Consider the following 26,583-nt stretch of genomic DNA (forward strand, 5'->3'; position numbering starts at 1 on the left):
ATAGTGCTATTTCTATTGTTTTAATTACCATTTTCATTATTTTATTTCACTAGTTTTACCACTGAGCTGTGGTTTATTTCACCAGTGGTTTTACCACTGAGCTGTGGCTTGTTTTCTTCCTGATAACACATTTAGTATTTCACAACCTAATTTCAAAATGTACAATATCTACAGGAATAGAGGATATTAATCATTGGCATCTAACACAAATGTGTATGTGCTTCTTCTGTACCTTTGTTTGTGTCTGCTGTACATTCTGATAATATAATGCAGTGAATCGCTGTTCATACTGCATCACACCCATGTCATCCTCGTATCTTGTCACACCAACACCAAAATAAGACATCTTACTCCATTATTCCATACAGCACTCTTGGAGGCCATGCACTACCACCCCTTTCCCTACAGTCTTCACCTTGGTGGCTGGTTATATGTAAAGGTCAGCGAAGGAGAAGCCTGGCACAGCACAGTCTGTTTTCCCACTGCAGATGAAGTATTCACAGGAAGAGATCCCCCCAACCCCTCCCTGTCTTGTGGAGAGTGGATCTCCAGGCAGTGCAGACATTCATAGTCACAAGTGACTCTCATACTGACTGCAGAAGGAGAGGAATCCCATTACAACAAACAAATACTTCATAACGATGTCAGATCAAAAACAGTCATTACCATGCAACCACTAAGACTAGAGAATCACACCACAAATAATGTATTCCTACTAGCGAACAAGCAGAAAGTGTTATATTTCCGTGACACATTGATGATGCAAAATCCAAAACATACTGTCTACTGTGAGTGGCCAGACAGTGTTCCTACCCTGTGCCGTAAGCACCTGGTGATGAGTAATGTTCACCTGTCAGGTCAATAAATCAATGCCTGTCACAAATGTTCTGTTTATATTTGGACGTTTCTGAGCTGTCAGCAGTAAGTCACCCTGTAGCAACAGATAGTAACAATGCCCTGTAACAATGGATAATCTAATAGCCCAACCCCCATGACTTACTTTGAGGAAAAATGTACTTACTTTGACTGGGATGTGGTTGTCCCACCTAGCCATCTTAAAATGAATGCACTAACTGTAAGTCGGTGTGGTTAAGAGTGTCTGCTAACGGACTAAAATGTACAAATAAAAAAAAATAAAGTGATGGACTAATTTCACTGACAAATCTTTATGCTCTGAGATTAGTTCATGTTTAGTGTCTAAAAGATAATTCAAGGAATAATATCCTGCATTTATATTCTGAGGATTAGTTCCTACACTGAGTGACTCACTGTTGCCATATAAACAAAGACAGGACCATATACAAGGAATAATTTCCTGCATTTACATTCCGAGGATTGGCACATGGGTCATTCTATGAAAATTGTGGCTTTCCTTTCCCTGCCTTAACCACCAGGGAAAACACTTCAGTGTCAGATAATGACACAAAATGGTTGTTTTAATTGAAGTGCTGTGTTAATAGACAGTATATAAAGTGCGTTCTGAAAGTGTTCAGACCCCTTGACTTTTTCCACATTTTGTTACGTTACAGCCTTATTCTAAAATGGACTGATGACATTTTTATTGATGAGGGGAAACAAACTATTTAATACATTTTAGAATAAGGCTGTAACGTAACATATTGTGGAAAAAGTCAAGAGGTCTGTGGACTTTCTGAATGCTCTGTATTTACTACAACATGCTTAATACCATGAAATTGGCTTGTACTACTCCCTAGGGTCATGAATGAGTCATGGTTTAGTTACATATTTTGAGTAAAAATATATATTTCTCTCACACTTTAAAATGTTGTAATATAAAAGTATTTAGTGGAATACTTCAACTAAAATATCAACTAAATAGTATAATTTATAGGGAATAGCTGTCCCTTAATTTCACGTCACTTGTGTTACCCCATTATAGATGACCACTGAAATTCAACATCTTTGCCAACTTCTCCCCCCGGGGTCAAAGGTTCATTGGAGGCAGAGCTGTTTTGAAAAGAACATGGTGGGTCTGCACTCCTCATGTTAGCAATTTGAAGATTGATTTGGTAATTTCATGCTAACCTTAAAGGCATGCTCCGGAACTTTGGAAACTAGTAAAAAAAAAATTGTTGCCTCCCGCTTTGGATAATGTATAGTTCATACATGCATAATCTAGGAGCAGAATTCTCACCTTGACTAGCCACAAAATCTCTAGTTTGAAAGCGACTGTTTCTGGAAGCTGTGCAACAACATTTCCCCCCCATGCAATTCGAGTTTCAGACAATGAGCTTCAGCCCCACACCATTTGAGTGACATCTAGGAAGATGCACACAGCAGAGCGAGAGAGCAATGACACATCGGGGACCGCTTTTGGCTAATGAGTGCTACTTCAGAACTCCTACACAATAAGTACCGGGGTGTTACACAGTTTATAGTAAAAGGAAAGGAAAGTTGATTACAATAATTTACAAACACAGCTGGAGCTCGGCCACCTTCCACCGCAGATGTGGAAGGCCGACATAGGTGGACTCCATATATTGAGACGCAGCCCATGCAATAAAACAGATATGCATCTTAAATTGACAGATTTTGATGGGGATTTTTTTATTATTACTTAAATTGATGCACAGGTGTGTCAATAGACACAGTTACTTGATTTATTTACAATTTAAGTGTGGTTTGAGCTACTATGCCATCTTGCCTGCAAATTTGTCACTGGTGTTGTAAAAAAAGTATATTGTTTAAAGTAAATTACTAATCAAAACATTTTCTTAATATTATCATTAACCTTGTCTTCAATTATATATGCAAATTAAATAGTCAAATTACATGGAAAGCATGAATTGTCATTAAAATATATGTAACACCAGTGACAAAATGGGAAGGATATTTTGGGAAATGTAACAAATTAAAATGCATTAAGCTGTCATTTATTGTGATTTATAATGTTAAGGGGTGTTAACTATTATCTAAGTTTTGGTTAAAAAATTTTATTTTAAATTGCTGGTCAAAAGCCAAGATTTACATAGAATGACCCCCACTGAGTGGCTCACTGTTGCCATATAAAGACAGGACAATAAAACCATTGTGAGATACTGGCCCCTAAAGACAAGCATGACATACAGGTATCCATCTACGCAGACAGAGCAAGCGTGTCAATAAACCAAACAAGTGAGTCACAATAAACCAAACAAGTGAGTCACGTCCCCTCCCCAGATACACAACAGCACACAGACACATTCACAGGAGTCTTACTCAACTTATTTTATTTACAGGAGCCACAAATGCAAATGCATTGGTTTATTTTCCCATATCATTTCAGACACCGGTAATACACGATTCTCTTTGCCTTTTTCACATGAAGAGTGGATTAACCAGAGACATGGAAGCCATTCTCAATCTAAAGGCCAGACGCTTAGATGACGAATCATCATTGATTTTTCATTCTAAATCCCTTAGAAAAAGATAAATAAATTAGAACATTCTCTGACTTTCTCCCCTCTTTCAGAATGTTGTTTGAACTAAATGCTGAATACACTTGCAGTAGAGAATTGTGGAAAAGACAAGGGTGAGGACAGAGTATGGGAAAAGCAATGAAACACCACCTACCAGAATATGTAGCTAGCAAGAAAGAGATCAAACAAAATGGCATAACAAAAATATTTTTACTACAACATAACATTTACAGAAAAGCAGTACAGAAGCAACACAAGCCTGTGAGGATCTCAGCAATGAAGTGACGATGATAGTATTTCGTGCCTCGTTGTTTCATGTCAGAATTGGGTGTACATTTCCCCCCCATCAACACCCCAAAAGTGATACTTCTCAATATCAATACAGATCAAACTAGTTAGAACAGTCATGTTCTGAGCTTGGTTAAGTACATGCTTTTAATGAAGTAAAAATCAATTAAAATAACATTAAAAGAAAATGAAAAGAACGCCTTTCTCCCCAGAAGGAAGTCATAACCGACACGCTCACCTCCCTAATCTGAGCTTCTGCCAAGGGCTTGCAAACACAGGACTTCCGAACCCACAACTTCAACTGTCTGAGGGAAACAAAGGTTACTCTAAATTCAACAAGGGGCTAGGCGGCATAACCTCAAGAGGACATTTTCAAATGGGTGGGTATTTGATGGCTGTGTCACTAACTCCCTCAGTTTATTGACCTTTGACTAAACTGATCCATTGTATGACTGTATGACCGAGACTTATCGTTCCCCCCCCCCTGGACAAACAGAAAACTGTGGTTGAGCATCAGCCTCTGTCCATGCATTCGCGCAGTGAGCCGGGACAAAGACAAAACACATTGCTATGTGCCATAAAATTACCAGAGGGCTGCAGTAGTTTTGTTTTCTTTTAAATATATTCTTTACAGTTTTTTTGCTTGCTTTTATCTTGTTTTTTGTTTGTCTAAGACTGTCCTTTAAATGCAAATAAAGGAGATCATCTTGGTTGTGTTAACATCCAGTGCCCGTCTGTTTTCTTCTATACCTCAATGCTGTTTCCCGCATAAAGCCTGGTCCATGTCCGAGCTGCAAGGTGCACAGAGAGGGGGTTCATTAACTACAGGTATTAGCATTCTTCTTGAAGGAATGTCTTGCTATCTCTGAATTGATTTGACCTGCAGTGACAATTTAGGAGGCTAAAGTGAAGAGCACTACAAGAACAGTAAGTAATTGGTTCCTTCTCACAATCACTGCCTCTGTTTAAAACCAGGCTTTGTTCACATTCAGAGATAGGTACTCTTCATCAGAGGATACAAAATCATTTAAATGCCAAGGGGTGAGAATTTAAACTGGGTTCACTTTAAACATGAACATGACATGTGCGTGCGCTGTCTCACCTGTCTCAATGGCTTGGGCTTCGTTTGATTTCCACTGCTCTGCAACATCATTTGCAAGTGGGTCATCAGGGTTAGGAGCGCTTAATAATGCTTGGATTGATAGCAGCACTGTGCGGATCTGCAAAGCTGGGGACCACTTATCTGTGAGAGAAAAAGAAAATGGTGGAGGAAGGAGTCATACTTTGAGTCAGGTCATGACTGTGACCAATGATAACTGAATCTGGATAACTCACCTTTCAAGATGTCTAGGCATATCCTACCCAGCTTGTCCACATTGGGATGGTAGATTTTGGTCATGAATCGCACTTTGGGAGCTGCCATGGGATATTCTTCTGGCAGAAAGAGTTCAAGTTTAAAGGTGCCTCCTTCGAAAGGGGAGTCCTGGGGCCCTGAAATCACCACATGGAAGTAGCGTGCATTCGCCTCATCAGGCTCTGCCTTTATTCCAGGAACGGGTTCGGCCAGCAAACGCTGAGTCTCCTGAACACAGACAGAGATACAGATCGAGACATGCAGGTAGATAGACAAACACATGCAAACAGAAACGTGTCATGTTCACGTTTGAAGTGAACCCAGTTTAAATTGTCTCAAGCAGAATGCGACACACATGTAGCGAGACTGACAAGCACCAACAACCAGATGTCAGGGTCAATAGTTACCAAGGTTTTGGACAACTATGTTTAGATGCAAGGACAGCCATCCATACATTCAAGGTCAGGTTTGACATTCTGTTTCTGAACTTTTTGGGGGCAAAGAACATCCACTCGGTCTTGTCTCTTTCAAGAGCACAAAATGGTCACTCGCCCAGTGTTTTAGATCCTCAGCTAAGAGCTCATAGGATACATTCTATTGCAGTTAAATTAAAGGTGAAATAAAAAATATATAATAATTACATGCCTGGATGTGAACTTGCTGCAAAGTCTTTTTTTGTGAATTATTCTGAAGCCTAGTGAGAACCAACATGTAAACATCTTCATGGTATGACCGTCATTCTGATAAAAATAGATTTATTAACAATAACTTTCAAATAGAACTCTGATAGCCCCATGTAAACTATAACACCCACTGTAAAATGTGTCTTCTCGGTTTTTGTATTCAACAACTAGGCAAGTCAGTAAGTTAGGCCAGTTGAGTAGGCTGATAATTGAATGTTTCTGTCAAACATTTGTTTTTGAGGCCACCTAGTATATGTATGACAAACTATTGTCCCATGTCGCTTCATTCATTTCTGACACAGAACTCCTGCAAGACAAACAAGATCTCCTGATCATTGGGCCTAGACACAGTTTGAGAGAAATACCTGCACTGCCACCAGTTTCTATACTACAGCCAAGTTAGCTTTGCTACCCAAAGCACTTTCATACACAGTAAAACAAGCAAGTAAATGTGAGTTTATAATAATACTCTGGAGTCCAGCAAGTTCCATCAATATCTAACTAGCTAAATTTGCTAGCTGTATGTACGTTGCTAACGTTAGCTTGAAGTGCCAGTCGAGGATCATTGCTCAGATCGTTAACTTGAGACCATAGAAAGGTTACTTCAATAGATGTACATTAAGAAAATTATTAATTTCAACACAAATAGGCAATTAAGCAGACTTGGGCCATATTCAGCAGGAAGGTTAATACATTTGACCAAACATTCATCTGACTTGGGGCTGAGCCTGAGACATACGGTACCTAGCTAACGGAAGTAACGTTAGCTAGCAAATACATGGCAATGCACGTGCCTAGTCGTATTTTTCTTCGTAACTCAAAGGGGACCGAACTACGGCTTGTGAACATTTATCGCATGTGGTTTTTGGAATTACCTTTATAATCCTGCGGGGTAGTCCTGCCATCTTGTTTTACTGTATACAGTATTTTTGTATGTTCACTCCTTCGTCGCCGAATAAAACACGCTTTCCGGTGAATGGTGTTGGCCTCTGACGGGATTGTGAATGCTGGGAAATGTATTTTGTCAATGACCAGCGTGAACATATTTCAATTAAACGAACTTCATGTTCCAGGAATGGGTGCTTTCAAAATCTTAGAGAAAAGACTAGAAATATGAACGTACTCTTTATTGTAATTTCTTTGAATCCCAAAAATGTAAAATACATGGACTGAATTGAAATTATCGTAATAATGGTCAGTCACAATCAATGTAATATTGTTCTGCACAGTAGGAGCCAAAGTTTGAGTCCCAGTTGCAGCCTTTTCTTTCTCCCGCTACTGCAGTGTTCTCCTTCTTCCTCCACAATAACATGCAGATACCTTAACAATGTCCCAAAATTTCATGAAATAAAAAGGTATTCAGCACATAGGGAAAATATATATTTAACTGACAGTTTTGGTAATCTGCTTCGAAACATAAGTGCGTAACTACAGATGTGTTTATTTTATTTTATTTTACAGCACAAATAATTGCACACAAAAACAGTTTGGGATTTGGGGGTTGAGCCAAGCTAATAATTCTGTAAGGTATAAATGATTCTGAAGGTAAGAAACTCCTTAACAACTATCTGTCTTTTGGAGGATCTCGTTTTCTGCGTCGTGTATGGTACCTAAGAAAAAAAAAGGAACAAAAGTTACAATTTTCAATATACAGTGGATTCGGAAAGTATTCAGACCCTTTGACTTTTTCCACATTTTGTTACAGCCTTATTCTGAAATTAATTAAATTGTAAATCTCTCAATCTACACACAATACCCCATAATGACAATGTGAAAACAGGTTTTTAGAAATCTTTGCAAATGTAATTAAAAATAAAAACCAGAACAATCACATTTACATAAGTATTCAGACCCTTTACTCAATACTTTGTTGAAGCACCTTTGGCAGCGATTTTAGCCTCGAATCTACTTAGGTATGACGCTACAAGCTTGGCACACGTATTTGGGGAGTTTCTCCCATTCTTCTCTGCAGATCCTCTCAAGCTCTTTCAGGTTGGATAGGGAGCGTCGCTGCACAGTGATGTTCAGGTCTCTCCAGAGATGTTTGGTCGGGTTCAAGTCCGGGGTCTGTCTGGGCCACTCAAGAACATTCAGAGACTTGTCCCGATACCACTCCTGCATGGTCTTGGCTGTGTGCTTAGAGTCGTTGTCCTGTTGGAAGGTGAACCTTCGCCCCCAGTCTGAGGTCCCGAGTGCTCTGGAGCAGGTTTTCATCAAGGATCTCTGTACTTTGCTCCATTCATCTTTCCCTCAAACCTGACTAGCCTCCCAGTCCCTGCAAAACATCCACACAGTATGAACCTGCCACCACCATGCTTCACCGTAGGCATGGTGCCAGGTTTCCTCCAGACGTGACGCTTGCCATTTAGGCCAAATAGTTCAATCTTGGTTTCATCAGACCAGAGAATCTTGTTTATCATGGCCTGAGAGTCCTTTAGTGCCTTTTGGCAAATTCCAAGCGGACTGACATGTGCATTTTACTGAGGAGTGGCTTCCGTCTGGCCACTACCATAAAGCCCTGATTGGTGGAGTACTGCAAAGATAGTTGTCCTTCTGGAAGGTTCTCCTTTCTCCACATAGGAACTCTAGAGCTCTGGCAGAGTGACCATTGGGTTCTTGGTCACCTCCCTGACTAAGGCCGCCTCCCCCGATTGCTCAGTTTGGCCCGAGCGGCCAGCTCTAGGAAGAGTCTTGGTGGTTCCAAACGTATTAAATTTAAGAATGATGGAGGCCACTGTGTTCTTGGGGACGTTCAATGCTGCAGAAATGTTTAGGTATCCTTCCCCAGATCTGTGCCTTGACACAATCCTGTCTCGAAGCTCTACGGACAAATCCTTCGACCTCATGATTTGGATTTTGCTCTGACATGCACTGTCACTTGTGGGCCCTTTTATAGACAGGTGTGTTCCTTTCCAAATCATGTCCAATCAATTGAATTTACCCCAGGTGGATTCAAATCAAGCAGTAGAAACATCTCAAGGATGATCAAGGGAAACAGAATGCACCGGAGCTCAATTTCGAGTGCCATAGGAAAGGGTCTTATTTACATAAGGTTTATGTTTTTTAATTTGAATAAAAATGTGCAAACATTTATAAAAACCTGTTTTCACTGTCATTATGGGGTATTGTGTGAATATGGATAAAAATGTATTTATTTCTCAATTTTAGAATAAGGCTGTAATGTAACAAAATGTGGAAAAAGGAAAGGGGTCTGAATACTTTGCAAATGCACTCTATAGGTGATTTTAAAAAGGACTGAGTGAGGATTTTACCCAGCTTCATGCCAGTTTCTCACTCAATACATTAGCATTACATGAATTTACAAATTAGCAACTTAAGGTACATTTTGGATACTTAAAAGGCCCAATGCAAACGTTCTCAATATCAAATCATTTCTGGATAACAATTATGTACCCTACTGGGATTATTTTCAATCAAAATAGTCAAAAACAAACAAAAATAGTTTCTTAGTAAGAGCAATTTCTCAAGCAAGAATTTTGCTAGAACTGTCGGAGTGGGGAGGGGAAACCAAAGCCTCGTTATTGGCAGAGACGTTTAGAACTCTTTCATATTGGTCTATTAACTAATTTACTACCTGGTGATGTCACCAAGCAGGCCAAAACAGGCTGACATTTCAGGCGACCTTTTCAAACAGCTCTCTTACACAAAAAGAGCATTATCATTTTCACAGCATTCTTCCAACATCAGTATGTAAATATATATATAAAACTCAAGAAATTACATTTTTGACTGCACTGGGCCTTTAATACTAAGGATGTGCCATGTGAGTTCAGTACCAATATTTAATATGGAACAGGTGTGGCATCTATCTATTGCCCTGCTTTGAGCAATCATCAACATAATTTTCTCCTTCTGAGTATCTTTATAATTTAGATAGTCAGTACTATCACTAAAGTGATTCAATCATAGAAGGTGTACTTACTGTCCCACAGGGTACCAGCGGTGCTTGGTGGTGTGAAACATTTTGCTCAGCTCCTCGATGGTGGGGCCCTGTTTGTTCTGCAGCACCTCCCTTCCGAGGTGGGCCTTCAGCACCTGGTCATGTGTCTCTGCCGGATTGGTCAGGGGGTCTGGCCGTAGAATGGGCTACAGTGTCACAAATACATACGAAAGCCATAACAATCAATTGACCATTTATGCTGTTTTTCAACCTAAATCGCAGGGCTTATTTTGCCATTTAATAGCCAGCATGTTGAGAAAAGGGGCATATTGCTGGCAAGTAAAACTCAGCCTCCGACAGACATCATGATTTCACAGATCAATCTGCAGGGCTTATTGTGTTTGCAAATGCAGTATTTACAGTATTTAAATGTTTCCTTTTCCTCATCATCTCTGTTAACGTCAGTATCGGCAAATCCAATTTCTTACCTGGGTAAATTCATAAGGAACATCCTCAGAGGGATGGTAGCACACTATGGTCTTCCCATCAGATGTCACACCAATTTCCACCTTACTGCAATGAAGGTGACAAGAAATGAACAAAGTCATCGCAATACACACAGTTACAAAATGATGATTTACTATAAAAAAGGCAACATAGCAAGCCATCTAACGTTACTTACCAATCATCATCAATGGAAGGTCCACGGATAGTTGACTTGTGAAGGACAGGCACAACGCCTGTTGTGGATATATTGGTTTACATAAATCAAAAGGTACAGTATGATGTGATTAATAACAGCCAAGCTACAGTCACAAGATTGCTAGCCAGCTGGGTTCTCTGCCTCAGAAATGCTTACTAATATATGTGCGCTAACATTAACTAGATAGTTAGCTGACAAAATCTTTCAGCACTTGAGATTGTGTTCACAAAACGTGTTCCTTAATCTTGCAAGTTTTAAAATAGACAGTACTCACCTGTGCAGTGTTTCAGTTGATTAACAGTTGAAAACCGTGTAAATAAACAACTCAACCTATTTAAATGACCTGTAGTAGCCATGCTCATCAAAAATGTTGTATTTGTGTTTGATGGAAATATTTCCGTGTATGTACTACACGGAAATAATTCCGTGTTCAAAACGTAAACCATACACGTTTGTTCCGCTGTACAAACCTTTATGAACAAATCCTTTTTCTTTAGGAAAGCCAAAGTAAAAATACAAAAACAAAAGAACTGGGACAGTTTAACTGTCAAATGTATTTGGGAAAAGTATTTATCACATTTGTATAAATACATTATGACATCATAAATATCATTTTAGAATTGGAATAGAGTAAACTGAGAAATAATGGGATTTGAACATTTTGCTAATTCATTAACATGAAACTCAGTTACAGCATTGCTCTTAACCTCCATATAATGGCAACTGAACATCGAAAGGGTTACCGATGTGACCTCATACTGGAACCCTCAGTATTCCACAGTTCCACCACCAATGGAGGAGGGGAAGGCAAAGGTATCAGTGAAACTTCAGCCAGAGGATTTTTAACCCATTCATCCTGTCTCCTCTGCCAGAACAGACGATCCGTGATGTTCTTGTTGACTGGGTGCAAAACAAACCGCTCCTTTCACCCACTGCAGCCAGAGGAATGGTCATCACTGGCATAACCCATGAGGTTGCATACTGTTACAGACTGGAAACATTTACAGAGCACAGGTCTGTGTGCTTAAGATTTGAACCGCAATGCAAAACTTCCAAAGCACCAGTGTCTCCAAAACCAGCAGGGGAAGTACAGGAGCCACAACCCTGGATGTTCCACAACCAGGTGTTAAATTACAGGCTGATTCACACAGACCGAGTGACCGGGTGCTCTTACTGCCAGGAGCAGAAGTGGGTTATGTGCAAGGCCTGCTGTGCCTCTACTAGGGTGCGCTGCCCTGTGTGCCATGGGCGCGGCAGGGGCACCAAAAACCCTGCAGAGAGTGCAAGGGTGAGAAGATGGTGCCCTGCATGTCCTGCATGTCCCTGGGCCGGGTTTGCTGTGAGATGTGTGTGGGAAATGGTCAGCTGTGCTACTTCAAAGAGCTGCGGGTGGACTACCATTGTCATCTCGACAGTACCTGCTAGGTGTCCCAGGCGGCATCCCAGAGGAGAGGATTTCCCATGCCAAAGGGGAGATCCTCCACAATGGCTTGGGCCAAAAGGTGTGTCCCATTAGCACCTTCTCTGTGGAAGAGGTCAACGCAGCCTCATGAAGGATGGTGCGGTCGTCCCACTCCAGCTGGCCCCAGTGCCGCATCATTCAACAGAGACATCTGCTGAGGGCAGTGCCAGTGACTCGAGTCCAGTATCGCTGGAGGGATACTTCTGGGAGTGTGTTTATTTTTGGAGTAGACCACTCCATCTACTGGCCAGACTACCCAGAGAGGAGGATCCGTCTCTGTTGCCCCTGGTTATAGAGCTGGTAATGCTCAATTCCCAGATAAAAGCTTCCTCAAACACATGCATATGATTAAAAAAAGATTGTTGTCCTTTCCTTTTCTTTATTTTTAATATTTTCTACATTGTAGAATAATAGTGAAGACATCAAAATGATGAAATAAAACATATGGAATCATGTAGTAACCAAAAATGTGTTAAACAAATCAAAATATGTTTTAGATTTTAGATTCTTCAAAGTAGCCACCTTTGCTTTGACAGCTTTGCACACCCTTGGCATTCTCTCAACCAGCTTCACCTGGAATGCTTTTCAACAATCTTGAAGGAGTTCCCACATATGCTGAGCACTTGTTGGCTGCTTTTCCTTCACTCTGCAGTCCAACTCATCCCAAACCATCTCAACTGGATTGAGGTCAGGTGATTGTGGAGGCCAGGTCATCTGATGCAGCACTTCATCACTCTCCTTGGTCAAATAGCCCTTACACAGCCTGGAGGTGTGTTGAGCCATTGTTCTGTTGAAAAACAAATGATAGTCCCACTAAGAGCAAACCAGATGGGATGGTGTATCATTGCAGAATGTTTTGGTAGCCATGCTGGTTAAGTGTGCCTTAAATTCTGAATAAATCACAATGTCACCAGCAAAGCACCCCCACACCTTCTCCTCCATGCTTCACGGAAGGAACTACACATGCAGAGATAATCCGTTCACCTACTCTGTGTCTCAAAGACAAGGCGGTTTGAACCAAAAATCTCAAATTTGGACCAAAGGACAGATTTCCACTGGTCTAACGTCCATTACTCGTGTTTCTTTGTCCAAGCAAATCTCTTGTTCTTATTGGTGTCCTTTAGTAGTGGTTTCTTTGCAGCAATTGGACTATGAAGGCCTGATTCGCAGTCTCCTCTGAACAGTTGATGTTGAGATGTGTCTGTTACTTAAACTCAGTGAAGCATTTGCAACCTGCAATTACTGAGGTGCAGTTAACTAATGAACTCATCCTCTGCAGCAATGTCCATGGGTCTTACTTTCCTGTGGCTGTCCTCATGAAGCCTCTTTTCTTATTGGTGTCCTTTAGTGGTGGACTTTCTTGAAAAAAAGCAATTCAACCATGAAATGTTCCTGATTTGACTGACCTTCTTGTCTTAAAAGTTGATGGAGATGTTTCTCTTTGTTTATTTGAGCTGTTCTTGCCATAATATTAACTTGGTCTTTTACAGCAAATAGGGTCTTATCTTCTGTACACCCCTACCATGTCACAACACAGTTTCATCAAATGCAGTAAGGAAAGAATCTTTTAACAAGGCACACCTGTTCTTGAAATGCATTCCAGGTGACTACCTTCATGTCTTAAAGAAATGATGGACAAATCATTTTCATTGCTTATTTTGAAGCTGTTCTTACAAAATAGATTTTGATTTGTTAAACCATTTAGGGTTATCTTCATTAACAAGGCACACCTGTTAATTGAAATGCATTACAGGTGACTACCTCATGAAGCTGGTTGAGAATACCAAGAGTGTACAAAGCTGTTTAAGGCAAAGGGTGGCTATTTTGAAGAATCTCAAATACAAAATAGATTTTGATTTGTTAAACTCTTTTTTTGGTTACCACATGATTCCATATGTGCCATTTCATAATTTTGATGTCTTCACTATTATTCTACAATGTAGAAAATAGTAAAAACAAAGAAAACTCTGGAATGAGTAGGTGTGTCCAAACTTTTGACTGGTACTGTAAATGTTTCACAAGTTAGTCAAATTCTTATTTCTTTACAATTTTTCCCTGATGGGCCTTTCAGTAAATGTTTGAGTAGGTATTTCAGATTTCACATATTTCTCTTTGAACCAATGCAGGAATGTCAATGACACAATACATAGTTTATTCTGAGGGAGAAAAAAAAAATCTCAGGATTTCAGGCCAAGATCAGCAAATTCCTACACAAATAATCATTGATGACATTAAACCAGATACCTGTGCCTTCAAAATCACATTTCAATAGTTATTTGATTGATTGTTAGTCAAAAACAAATATCTATTGAATTATTTTGACAAACATTCAGATAAATATTGACCTTCCTTGTTGCAAAGACATTTTAGCTCCCAAAACAAATATTTATGTGGTGCTTAACTATTAGGAGATCTGTTTTAGAAGAAAAGTTTGAAGAGAGAAAGTCCATCCACAGCTCTGGCAATGTTCTTGAAGTGCCTTCTTGGTCCCAGGTTGACAAAGTCTTTGGCTATGTGGATCTCTCTGTGTAAGTCCAAGGTGCCGCTCTATGTTGATTGGAAGTTTGTCCAGAGTGGCTCACTAGGAAAGCTCCATATCTGCTGTGGAGGAAGTACTGCTGGATGCCTCAGGCGCTGTGGTTGCCACCAACCGCTCCCGATTGCCAAACACCTCAACGACTGGAGACAGCACATACATGGATGGCAAGCAAAGAAAAGTCGGTGAACATACTCGGTCACGTACACACAAACACACCATGTTGATAACCATCAGCTACTGATCTAACACCTCAGTGGCCAAGCAGACACAGATATACAAACCCATGACTCTACTACCAAGCAGGAGAGATGATAGCTATATAAACATAAGTCAAAGCCCATAATAAATAGATGTTCAATACAGAGGGAGAGAGATACTATCCCTCTGTATAGAACAGGTAGTTTTTTCATAGCCACTGTGCTTCTACATCTGCATTGCTTGCTGTTGGGGTTTTAGGCTGGGTTTATTTGTGACATCTGCTAATGTAAAAAGGGCTTTATAAAAATACATTTGGTTGATTGATTAAAAAAGTAAAAGCTAGTTGCCATATTCAAAATATCTATATTTTTCTGGAACAAAAAGAAAATACATGATAGACTCGGCTCCTTGTCAGGCCTAGAGCAGAAGGTAATGACATTGAAACTGTACCTGCTGCCACATCACTTATGTCCCAAACCCGCAGGCCATCCCTCTGTCCTCCAAAGGCATATACAAAGGGCATGTCAGGACAGCACGCTGCACAGAACAGCACCCCCTATCAACAGAAAGGGAGCATTTCACCACAACAGCCACATATACAACACACATCCAAACATTCGCTGTTAGAAACATGATGGATCTTATTGCAATGACATGGCAATGATTACAGACAGAGAAACCATCTTTACCATTTTCATGTCCCGGGTGTGAACTAGATTGGGCTTGTTTCCCAAGATGTCCCAAATCTTGACGTGTTTGTCTGCTGACGAGGTGACCAAGCATCCCCGGATCTGGCTGCTAAGGTCCAAGCCTACAGGGCCAGAGACAACTGACTTCAATTCTTTTCCCTGACCTTGAATGCCATGTTTGTGTACCAGTACTCATCCAGTATTTTAAAGTCTGAATATGAAGGGGTAGGGGCTAGAGGAACTGGGGGCAGAAATTGGCCTGTGACCACACCCACCTGACACCTCTCCATCATGTGCCCTTAGTGTAAACACTGGCTTGTCTGAGCGTGCGTCCAGACAGTAAACAAAGCCGTCCTCTGTGCTCGCCTAAAACACAGCCAACCATCAGTGAGAGTGGAAACAGTAAAGTGCACCAAGCATTTTCCATGTGAATGTTAGCCAATATGCAATGCTATGTGAGAGGTGGCGAGAGGGCAGCTTACCAGGAAGTTGCAGGGTGAGAAGTGGTTCCAGGCGACCCGTTCCACCTGCCCGCTAAACCTCCAAGTGCGATGGCTGCTGTCCGGGCTGCGGCAGTCATACAGGATTGCCGACCTGGCCAGAGGAAGAAGACACAGGTTAAAACTTGTTTGTTTTGTACATTCACAATCCCTGACCTCCAATATACAGGAGATGACAATTCAATTGACAATTTCAGAGGATGTAACAGATTCAGATTGGACATACTTATCGTATGATCCTGATATCAGGGTCTGAGCTTCAAAGGGGTGGAACATCAACGTCTGAACCTAAAAGGGACTTGACTTTAATGTTTGAGATCAACATTACAAGTAAGCAGGCGAGGCTACATCCAAAATCAACTTCACATCATATTTTTTTTGTTTATTTACAGTAGGTCCATTATGGGAAGTTAAACAGGCTGTGATGACTGGATACACGTACCTTGTCAGTGTGTCTGCGCAGTGTTGTGGCCGGCTTTCCCTGTGCCAGATCCCACAGGATCACGGTTTTGTCGGCTGACCCACTGGCCAAGACGTTGCTGTGGAAAAGAGAAGCAACACACAGAAACACAGAGTAAAGGTGGAGGGTAGGTTTGTGACAACGCTAGTGACTTTGTGATTACAGTGACATAAGTGGAAAGGTCTGGGGTAACGGGTACAACTCCAATATGACTCACCGGACCAGTTTGTTCCAGGATAAGTCCAGTACAGCATCGGTATGGCCTTCCACTGGCTCTGCTGCAGCCTAAAAATTCTAATTGCATGTTAGGATACAGGCCATAGTGAGAAGACACCAACACCATAAACATAACAGTAGAAACTACCACATCCAAGTCCTTGTGGGAAAATGACCTTTTTGCTTTTCTTTTTCTTCTTGGAGGCCTTCTTGCTCCCCAGAGTGAAGGCAGGCTCTAGGCAGTCCACCACATCCAGGTCCCACACGTCAATCTGCGGTGTCATGTTGCCTACAGCCGCATAATTGCCTGTACAAACAGATGGAGTTAATGTGAAGTCAAAAAACAACATGTTATACACTGAGAAAACACTGAATTGAATGTCCATTCTGCAGAGTCGGGTTGTGATTAACTGCTGTTTGAGTTTAACTCTCAGTCAAATCTGAGAATCCATTCAACACTATAAAAAGTGAATTCACTCACCAGTGCCTTCTGGACTAGGGTCAAAGTTAAGCCACTCCACACACAGTGGATAGGCTGGCAGGAGTATGTCATGGTGAACATAGAGGGATTCCTCCTCAGCATTGTATACTGTGCAGAGGCAAATAAATATTTATTAAAAACAACCTTTGTTTTTACACTGGCATGTACACAGAGTATACCAAACATTAGGAAAACCTTCCTAATATTGAGTTGCAACCCCCCTCCCTCAGAACAGAAACAGGGCATGGACTCTGCAAGGTTTCAAAAGCGTTCCACAGGGATGCTGGCCCATGTTGTGGGAAATTGGCCGGATGTCCTTTGGGTGATGGACCATTCCTCATAAACGCGGGAAACTGTTCATGAAAAACCCAGCAGCGTTGTAGTTTGACACAAACCATTGTGCCTGGCTCCTACTACCATACCCCGTACAAAAGGCATTTAAATATTTTGTCTTGCCCATTCACTCTGAATGGCACACATACACAATCCATGTCCCAAGGTTTAAAAATCCTTCTTCAAGCCGTCTCCTCCATCTACACTGATTGAAGTGGATTTGACGTCAGATGAAAGCTATGACCACTTGTTTGTCAGTCTATGTCATGGAAAGAGCATGTTTTGTACACTCACTATGTCTACACTGTTACTATTTGATGTTGTGAAGCAAGAGTTTGTGTAAGTCTAAGCTGAGAGTCAAATTGCCAGTTAGAACAACAGTCTCTGCAACTCACCGTGAATCTCCAGGTTGCAGCAGTCCTTCTCTGCTCTGCCTGAAATTACGAGGTTATCATTGGGCTTGATTTGAAAGTCCTCTCGCTCATACTGGTCCTGGAGAGACAAAGAAAAGATACCAACAACTATGTCTGAATGACACAGAATTACCAGAAATGAAGAGCTGGGACGATAAACTGAAAATTATCGACACCAACCACTTATCGCAGGCATTTTGCTGATATCGTTCATTACGATAAGTAGCCTATACTAGAGAAATGTGAAGTTTGAAATGAAATAAGTTTGTTCAATGGGACAATTGATGGCTACAACAATAAAACTAGTAGTAGTAGTTTAAAGGATAAAAAAATATATTTAAAAACTGTGGTGCACATTATAAATGTATTGTTTCTATTTATCGGTGTCGCATCAATTAGGTCATTTATCACAATATGGATTTTTTTAAGTGGCAGGTAGCCTAGCAGTTAGAGGTTGGGCCAGTAACCGAAAGGTCGCTGGATCGAATACCCGAGCAGACATGGTGAAAAATCGATGGCCCTTAAGGCACTTGACCCCAATTTGCTTCAGGGGCACCGTATTACTATGGCTGACCCTGTAAAACAACACATTTCACTGCACCTATACGGTGTGTGACAATAAAATATATTTTATGTGATATTTTTATATTTAATGTGATATGCTTGGCATGCACCACTAGTTGGTACCAAACCAGACTGGTGAGATGTTTCATCACTCTGAACTGGCAAACAGCTCTGGACTCACTGTGTCTTTGATGGTAATGTAAGGATCCTCCTCATTGGTGCTGAACACTGTGAGGCCGGCAAGGCTGTCACCAAGGTTGGCAGTCACTGTGCCAGAAAAAAAGAGATGAACGGTAAGAGTTATTTAGAATAATCTTGGCATATTAACAGACAGAGATAACCCATGAATTTAAGATCCAACATAATCTGAGAGCAAATGCAGAAACTATATTTACCCGAGTCTTCCTCATCATATCTATCCAAACCATACGTTGCTAGTTCATCTGCTTCCTCCCTTCCTGCTTCATTTTCATCTTGCTCTGGCTCCTGTCCCTGAACAGCTTCTGCTTCGTCACTCTGTTCCTGCCCGCTGGCCATGCCTTCATCCTCCTCCTCTTCACCTACACGTTCACTGAGTAAACACAAATAAACTCAAAAAAAGAAACGTCCCTTTTTCAGGACCCTGTCTTTCAAAGATAATTTGTAAAAATCCAAATAACTTCAGATCTTCATTGTAAAGGGTTTAAACACTGTTTCCCATGCTTGTTCAATGAACCATAAACAATTAATGAACATGCACCTGTGGAACGGTCGTTAAGTCACTAACAGCTTACAGACGGGTAGGCAATTAAGGTCATAGTTATGAAAACTTAGGACACAAGAGGCCCTTCTACTGACTGAAAAACACCAAAAGAAAGACGCCCAGGGTCCCTGCTCATCTGCGTGAATGTGCCTAACACGCAACCCAAACTGGCTGTGCACGTGCGCCATCGTGCATTAATTTATTTTGTCCCCCCACACCAAACACAGGATAAAATATCAAAACAAACTCTGAACCAATTACATTAATTTGGGGACAGGTCAAAAAGCATTAAACATATGGCAATTTAGTTAGCTAGCTTGCTCTTACTAGCTAATTTGTCCTATTTAGCTAGCTTTCTGTTACTCGTTAATTTGTTCTGGGATAAACATTGAGTTGTTATTTTACCTGAAATGCACAAGGTCCTCTACTCCGACAATTAATCCACAAATAATACGGTCAACCGAATGATTTCTAGTCATCTCTCCTCCAAGGCTTCTTTCTTCTCTTGGCTTCATATTGCGATTGGCAACTTTCATAAATTAAGTGCATTACCGCCACTGACCTCATTCGTCTTTCAGTCACCCACGTGGGTATAACCAATGAGGAAATGGCACGTGGGTACCTGCTTCTATAAACCAATGAGGAGATGGGAGAGGCAGTACTTGCAGCGCGATCTGCATAACAAATAGAACTGACTTCTATTTTATCCCTTGGCAATGCAGACACTCATTGGCGCGCTCGAGCAGTGTGGGTGCAATAATTGAATAATATAGATCTCTAAATGTATTTTGCAATGTGAGCGGTGTAGTTAGCCTGTTAGGTATGCTGCAAGGAGGCATGAGGACTGCAGATGTGGCCAGGGCAATAAATTGCAATGTCCGTACTGCGAGACTCCTAAGACAGCGCTACAGAGACAGGACGGACAGCTGATAGTCCTCGCAGTGGCAGACCACATGTAACAACACCTGCACAGGATTGATACATCCGAACATCACACCTGCGGGACAGGTACAGGATGGCAACAACAACTGCCCGAGTTACACCAGAAACGCAATCCCTCCATCAGTGCGCAGACTGTCCGCAATAGGCTGAGAGAGGTTGGACTGAGGGAGAGAGGTTGGACTGAGGGCTTGTAGGCCTGTTGTAAGGCAGGTCCTCACCGGCAACAACGTCACCTATGGGCACAAACCCACCATCGATGGACCAGACAGGACTGGCAAAAAGTGCTCTTCAGTGACGAGTCGCGGTTTTGTCTCACCAGGGGTGATGGTCGGACTTGCGTTTATCGTCAAAGGAATGAGCGTTACACCGAGACCTGTACTCTGGAGCGGGATCGAAATGGAGATCCGGTCCGTCATGGTCTGGGGCGGTGTGTCACAGCATCGTCGGACTGAGCTTGTTGTCATTTCAGGCAATCTCAACGCTGTGCGTTACAGGGAAGACATCCTCCTCCCTCATGTGGTACCCTTCCTGCAGGCTCAAAATGACATGACCCTCCAGCATGACAATGCCACCAGCCATACTGCTCGTTCTGTGCGTGATTTCCTGCAAGACAGGAATGTCAGTGTTCTGCCATGGCCAGAGAAGAGCCCGGATCTCAATCCCATTGAGCACATCTGGGACCTGTTGAATCGGAGGGTGAGGGCTAGGGCCATTCCCACCAGAAATTTCTGGGAAATTGCAGGTGCCTTGGTGGAAGAGTGGGGTAACATCTCACAGCAAGAACTGGCAAATCTGGTGCAGTCCATGAAGAGATGCACTGCAGTACTTAATGCAGCTGGTGGCCACACCAGATACTGACGGTTACTTTTGATTTTTACCCCCCTCCCTCCCTTTGTTCAGGGACACAATATTCCATTTCGTTAGTCACATGTCTGTGGAACTTGTTCAGTTTATGCCTCAGTTGTTGAATCTTGTTATGTTCATACAAATATTTACACGTTAAGTTTGCTGAAAATAAACGCAGTTGGACAGCGAGAGGACATTTCTTTTTTTGCTGCGTTTACATTGACAGAAATACATTCATTGCTAATCCTGAACAAGAGTTCAAAAGAAATCACCATTTATAATGTTTGAGTCAATTTCATTTTTAACTTGCTTGATTTGATAAAACCCCCACCATTGAGGAAATTATTTCTGAGTCACTTCGCTGGTCCAACATTTAGCTACACATTTCAATTCATTTCCTATATTGACTGAGTTTGAATAGCAGTTTCAGTCTCATTGGCCCACTCAGGTCAGTGTTCTTTTCTAAAGCCCTCCAAACAAACAAAGTTATGTCAAGTAAGTCATCCAAAAACTCCACCAACCCCAATTGTTCTTTTGCCTCTGCTATAATGTGTTGCAATTCTTCTTTGCTCAACTCCACCTGTAACAAAATGTGGCAACAGGTTAAAACAGACATCACCTAGCTGGTTCCATTCATTTTATTTGCATGAATTATGGTGTTTATAAACTATAACTGCTGTGTGTACAACAGAACGTATTAACTAGCTTGCTAGCTAGGGTGTATTCATTAATCGGATTAATTTGCAAAACGTTTAGCAACGAAAACGAGATATTCTATTGGCCAAATTCTGGTATGTCCCTCCCCGTTTCGTTTGCTTCAGTTAGGTTCCTAGGGTAAATGGTTTCCCTTTTGCAACGGAATCCGACTAATGAAAACACCACAGAAGAATTTCTGTCTCGTTGGCAATTTTGCTAGCTACTTACCTTATCTGGTGTTTCCTTCGAAACGCCACGCTTTACCCATCCAACACAAGTGATTTGAGAACTCATTATTGACAACGTTCTAGTAACAACATTCAATGTAATGTACAACTCTAAAGTGTTCAAAAACACTTTATAAAGATCCAAAAGTTACATACAAATTGCACGCATTGACATGTGAGTTGGGTCCACGACTCTCGAGACAGGCAGTGTCGCAGACTGATGACGTTAACGTGAGGGTGTCCCTTGTTCTTCTTCTTCTTTGAGTTTTTATTGGCGGATCGCAAACAAAAAACAGGTGCACACACCGCCACTTACTGTGCTGGACTGTGAGACCGGTCACGAACAGTCTATACCACTATATCCAAGTCAAATCAAATTTCATTAGTCACACACAATTGTTTAGAAAATGTTATTGCGGGTGTAGCGAAATGCTTGTGTTTCGAGCTTCGACAGTGCAGTAATATCTAACAAGTAATATCTAACAATTTCACAACATATACCCAATACACACACATCTAGTAAAGGAATGAAATTAAGAATATATAAATATATGGGATATATGGGCGAGTAATGTCAGAGCGACATAGACTTAGATACAGTAGAATAGTTCAGAATATAGAGTCGTGGCCAAAAGTTTTGAGAATGACACAAATATACATTTTCACAAAGTCTGCTGCCTCAGTTTGTATAATGGCAATTTGCATATACTCCAGAATGTTATGAAGAGTGATCAGATAAATTGCAATTAATTGCAAAGAACCTCTTTGCCATGCAAATGAACTGAATCCCCCAAAAACATTTCCACTGCATTTCAGCCCTGCCACAAAAGGACCAGCTGACATCATGCCAGTGATTCTCTCATTAACACAGGTGTGAGTGTTGATGAAGACACGGCTGGAGATCACTCTGTCATGCTGATTGAGTTTGAATAACAAAAGGAGGGTGGTGCTTGGAACCATGGTTACCTGCAAGGAAACACATACCGTCATCATTGCTTTACACAAAAAGGGCTTCACAGGCAAGGATATTGCTGCCAGTAAGATTGCACCTAAATCCACCATTTATCAGATCATCAAGAACTTTAAGGGGAGCGGTTCAATTGTTGTGAAGAAGGCTTCAGGGCGCCCAAGAAAGTCCAGCAAGCGCCAGGACCGTCTCCTAAAGTTGATTCAGCTGCGGGATCAGGGCACCACCAGTACAGAGCTTGGTCAGGAATGGCAGCAGGCAGATGTGAGTGCATCTGCACGCACAGTGAGGCGAAATCTTTTGGAGGATGGTCTGGTGTCAAGAAGGGCAGCAAAGAAGCCACTTCTCTCCAGGAAAAACATCAGGGACAGATTGATATTCTGCAAAAGGTACAGGGATTGGACTGCTGAGGGCTGGGGTAAAGTCATTTTCTCTGATGAATCCCCTTTCCGATTGTTTGGGTCAAAAAGCTTGCCAGGAGAAGACACGGTGAGCGCTACCATCAGTCCTGTGTCATGCTAACAGTAAAGCATCCTGAGACCATTCATGTGTGGGGTTGCTTCTCAGCAAAGGGAGTGGGCTCACTCACAATTTTGCCTAAGAACACAGCCATGAATAAAGAATGGTACCAACACATCCTCCAAGAGCAACTTCTCCCAACCATTCAGGAACAGTTTGGTGACGAACAATGCCTTTTCCAGCATGATGGAGCACGTTGCCATAAGGCAAAAGTAATAACTAAGTGTCTCGGGGAACAAAACATTGATATTTTGGGTCCATGGCCAGGAAACTCCCCAGACCTTAATCCCATTGAGAACTCGTGGTCGATCCTCAAGAGGCGGGGAGACAAACAAAAACCCACAAATTCTGACAAACTCCAAGCATTGATTACGCAAGAATGGGCTGCCATCAGTCAGGATGTTGCCCAGAAGTTAATTGACAGCATGCCAGGGCGGATTGCAGAAGTCTTGAAACAGAAGGGTCAACACTGCAAATATTAACTCTTTGCATCAACTTCATGTAATTGTCAATAAAAGCCATTGACAGTTATGAAATGCTTGTAATTATACTTCAGTATTCCATAGTAACGTCTGACAAAAATATCTAAAGACACTGAAGCAGCAAACTTTGTAGAAATTAATATTTTTGTCATTCTCAAAACTTTTGGCCACAACTGTATACATATGAGATGAGTAATGCAAGATATGTAAACATTATTAAAAAGACTAGTGCAATTTGGGTTGTGTACTATCCTCAAGGGCACATCGACAGACTAACCTTGTCAGCTTCGGAAGTCAAACTAGCAACCTTTCAGTCACTGGCCTAACGCTCTAACCACTAGGCATGGCGCCGGAAGGGATGACTGCCGTTTTATGGTCTTCTAACCAACCGTGCTATTTGTTTTGTTTTTTCGCATTCTTTGTAACTTATTGTGTGCATAATGTTACTGATACCATCTCTTATGACCGAAAAGAGCTTCCAGACATCAGAACAGCAATTCCTCACCTAGTACTGGATGAATAATTTTTCTTTAATGAGTCGACGAGAGGGATTTACTCCAGACACCCGACAAGGCCCTCATCCCAGTCATTCAGAGATATCGCAGAAGGAGGTCAGGGTGCCTTGTAAGGATCCGGTGACAAGTGGCTAATCTGCCTTCACCATCGGTACTATTAGCCAACGTACAGTCATTGGATAATAAAATAAACAAACTACAAGCACGTATATCCTACCAACGGGACATTAAAAACTGTAATATCTTATGTTTCACCGAGTCATGGCTGAACGACGACATGAATAACATACAGCTGGCGGGTTGTACACTGTATTGGCAGGATAGAACAGCAGCCTCTGGTAAGACAAGGGGTGGCGGTCTATGTATATTTGTAAACAACAGCTGGTGAACGATATCTAAGGAAGTCTCAAGGTTTTGCTCGCCTGAGTATCTCATGATAAGCTGTAGACCACACTATCTACCAAGAGAGTTTTATCTATGTTCTTTGTAGCTGTCTATTTACCACCACAAACTGATGCTGGCACTAAGACCGTACTCAATGAGCTGTATAGGGCCATAAGCAAACAGGAAAACGCACATCCAAAGGTGTCACTCCTAGTGGCCGGGGACTTTAATGCAGGGAAACTTAAATCCGTTTTACCTCATTTCTAACAGCATGTTAAATTAGCAAACAAAAGGGAAAAAAACTAGACCACCTTTACTCCACACACAGAGATGCGTACAAAGCTCTCCCTCGCCCTCCATTTGGCAAATCTGACCATAATTCTATTCTCCTTATTCCTGCGTACAAGCAAACACTAAAGCAGGAATCACCAGTGACTCGGTCAATAAAAAAGTGGTCAGATTAAGCAAATTTTAAGTTACAGGACTGTTTTGCTAGCACAGACTGGAATATGTTCCGGGATTCTTCCAATGGCATTGAGGATTACACCACATCAGTCACTGGCTTCTTCAATAAGTGCATCGATGACGTCGTGCACACAGTGACTGTACATATATACCCCTAACAGAAGCAATGGATTACAGGCAACATCCGCATTGAGCTAAATGGTAGAGCTGCTGCTTTCAAGGAGCGAGACTCTAACCCAGAAGTTTAATGGAAATCCTGCTATGCCCTCAGATGAACCACCAAACAGGAAAAGCGCCAATACAGGACTAAGATTGAATCGTACTACACCGGCTCCGATGCTCGTTGGATCTGGCAGGGCTTGCAAACTATTACAGACTACAAAGGGAAGCACAGACGCGAGCTGCATACCAGATAAGCTCAATTACTTCTATGCACTCTTTGAGGCAAGTAACACTGAAACATGCATGAGTGCATCAGCTGTTCCAGACGACTGTGTGATCACACTCTCCATAGCCAATGTGAGTAAGGCCGCAGGCCGCAAGGCCAGACGGATTACCAGGATGTGTACTCCAAGCATGCGCTGACCAACTGGCAAGTGTCTTCACTGATATAATCAACCTCTCCCAGTCCGAGTCTCTAATACCAACATGTTTCAAGCAAACCACCATAGTCCCTGTGCCCAAGAGCACTAAGGTAACCTGCCTAAATGACTACCGACCCGTAGCACTCACGTCTGTAGCCATGAAGTACTTTGAAAGGCTGGTCATGGGTCACATCAACACAATTATCCCAGAAACCCTAAACCCACTCCAATTTGCATACCCCCCCTACAGATCCACAGATGATGCAATCTCTATTGCACTCCACACTGCCCTGTCACACCTGGACAAAAGGAACACCTATGTGAGAATGCTATTCATTGACTACAGCTCAGCGTTCAACACCATAGTGCCCTCCTAGCTCATCACCAAGCTAAGGACCCTGGGATTAAACACCTCCCTCTGCAACTGGATCCTTGACCGCCTGACGGGACGCCCCCAGGTGATAAGGGTAGGTAACAACACATCTGCCACGCTGATCCGCAACACAGGGGCCCCTCAGGGGTGCGTGCTCAGTCCCCTCCTGTACTCCCTGTTCACTCATGACTGCATGGCCAGGCACAACTCCAACACCATCATTAAGTTTGCCGATGACACAACATTGGTAGGCCTGATCACAGACAACGACGAGACAGCTTATAGGGAGGAGGTCAGAGACCTGGCCGTGTGGTGCCAGGACAACAACCTCTCTCTCAACGTGATCAAGACAAAGGAGATGATTGTGGACTACAGGAAAAGGAGGACCGAGCACGCCCCCATTCTCATCGACGGGAATGTAGTGAAGCAGGTTTAGAGCTTCAAGTTCCTTGGTGTCCACATCACCAACAAACTATCATGGTCCAAGCACAAAAAAACAGTCATGAAAAGGGCATGACGAAACCTATTCCCCCTCAGACTGAAAAGATGTGGCATGGGTCCTCAGATCCTCAAAAAGTTATACAGCTGCGCCATGGTTGCATCACTGCCTGGTATGGCAACTGCTCGGCCTCTGACCG

At 42.0% G+C, this 26,583-nt stretch overlaps 3 protein-coding genes across 3 annotated transcripts; all 3 read right to left on the reverse strand.

Annotated features, from left to right (window-relative positions):
* Positions 1 to 3,213: 3,213 nt before the first annotated feature.
* ube2nb (ubiquitin-conjugating enzyme E2Nb) lies at positions 3,214 to 6,771 on the reverse strand. The gene is made up of 4 exons (XM_024402277.2): positions 6,620 to 6,771; positions 5,043 to 5,289; positions 4,810 to 4,950; positions 3,214 to 4,498 (listed from the first exon to the last, which is right to left on the reverse strand). The coding sequence occupies exons 1-4, from the start codon at positions 6,647 to 6,649 to the stop codon at positions 4,452 to 4,454; spliced, it is 465 nt and encodes a 154-aa protein (XP_024258045.1). The 5' UTR covers positions 6,650 to 6,771; the 3' UTR covers positions 3,214 to 4,451.
* Positions 6,772 to 6,856: 85 nt separating this feature from the next.
* Positions 6,857 to 10,772, reverse strand: mrpl42 (mitochondrial ribosomal protein L42). Its single transcript, XM_024441228.2, has 5 exons — positions 10,623 to 10,772; positions 10,328 to 10,385; positions 10,134 to 10,218; positions 9,688 to 9,851; positions 6,857 to 7,354 (listed from the first exon to the last, which is right to left on the reverse strand). The coding sequence occupies exons 1-5, from the start codon at positions 10,708 to 10,710 to the stop codon at positions 7,309 to 7,311; spliced, it is 441 nt and encodes a 146-aa protein (XP_024296996.2). The 5' UTR covers positions 10,711 to 10,772; the 3' UTR covers positions 6,857 to 7,308.
* A 3,167-nt stretch (positions 10,773 to 13,939) lies between these two features.
* On the reverse strand, positions 13,940 to 21,883 carry pwp1 (PWP1 homolog, endonuclein). Its single transcript, XM_024441218.2, has 15 exons — positions 21,658 to 21,883; positions 21,255 to 21,313; positions 18,599 to 18,774; positions 18,385 to 18,470; positions 17,622 to 17,718; positions 16,894 to 17,001; positions 16,589 to 16,719; positions 16,414 to 16,481; positions 16,179 to 16,275; positions 15,963 to 16,024; positions 15,719 to 15,830; positions 15,512 to 15,602; positions 15,237 to 15,358; positions 14,998 to 15,103; positions 13,940 to 14,489 (listed from the first exon to the last, which is right to left on the reverse strand). Exons 1-15 carry the CDS (start codon positions 21,721 to 21,723, stop codon positions 14,392 to 14,394), a joined length of 1,479 nt encoding a protein of 492 aa, XP_024296986.2. The 5' UTR covers positions 21,724 to 21,883; the 3' UTR covers positions 13,940 to 14,391.
* Positions 21,884 to 26,583: the final 4,700 nt, after the last annotated feature.

Source organism: Oncorhynchus tshawytscha, linkage group LG17, assembly GCF_018296145.1.
Source record: "Oncorhynchus tshawytscha isolate Ot180627B linkage group LG17, Otsh_v2.0, whole genome shotgun sequence".
Taxonomy (NCBI): Eukaryota; Metazoa; Chordata; class Actinopteri; order Salmoniformes; family Salmonidae; genus Oncorhynchus; species Oncorhynchus tshawytscha.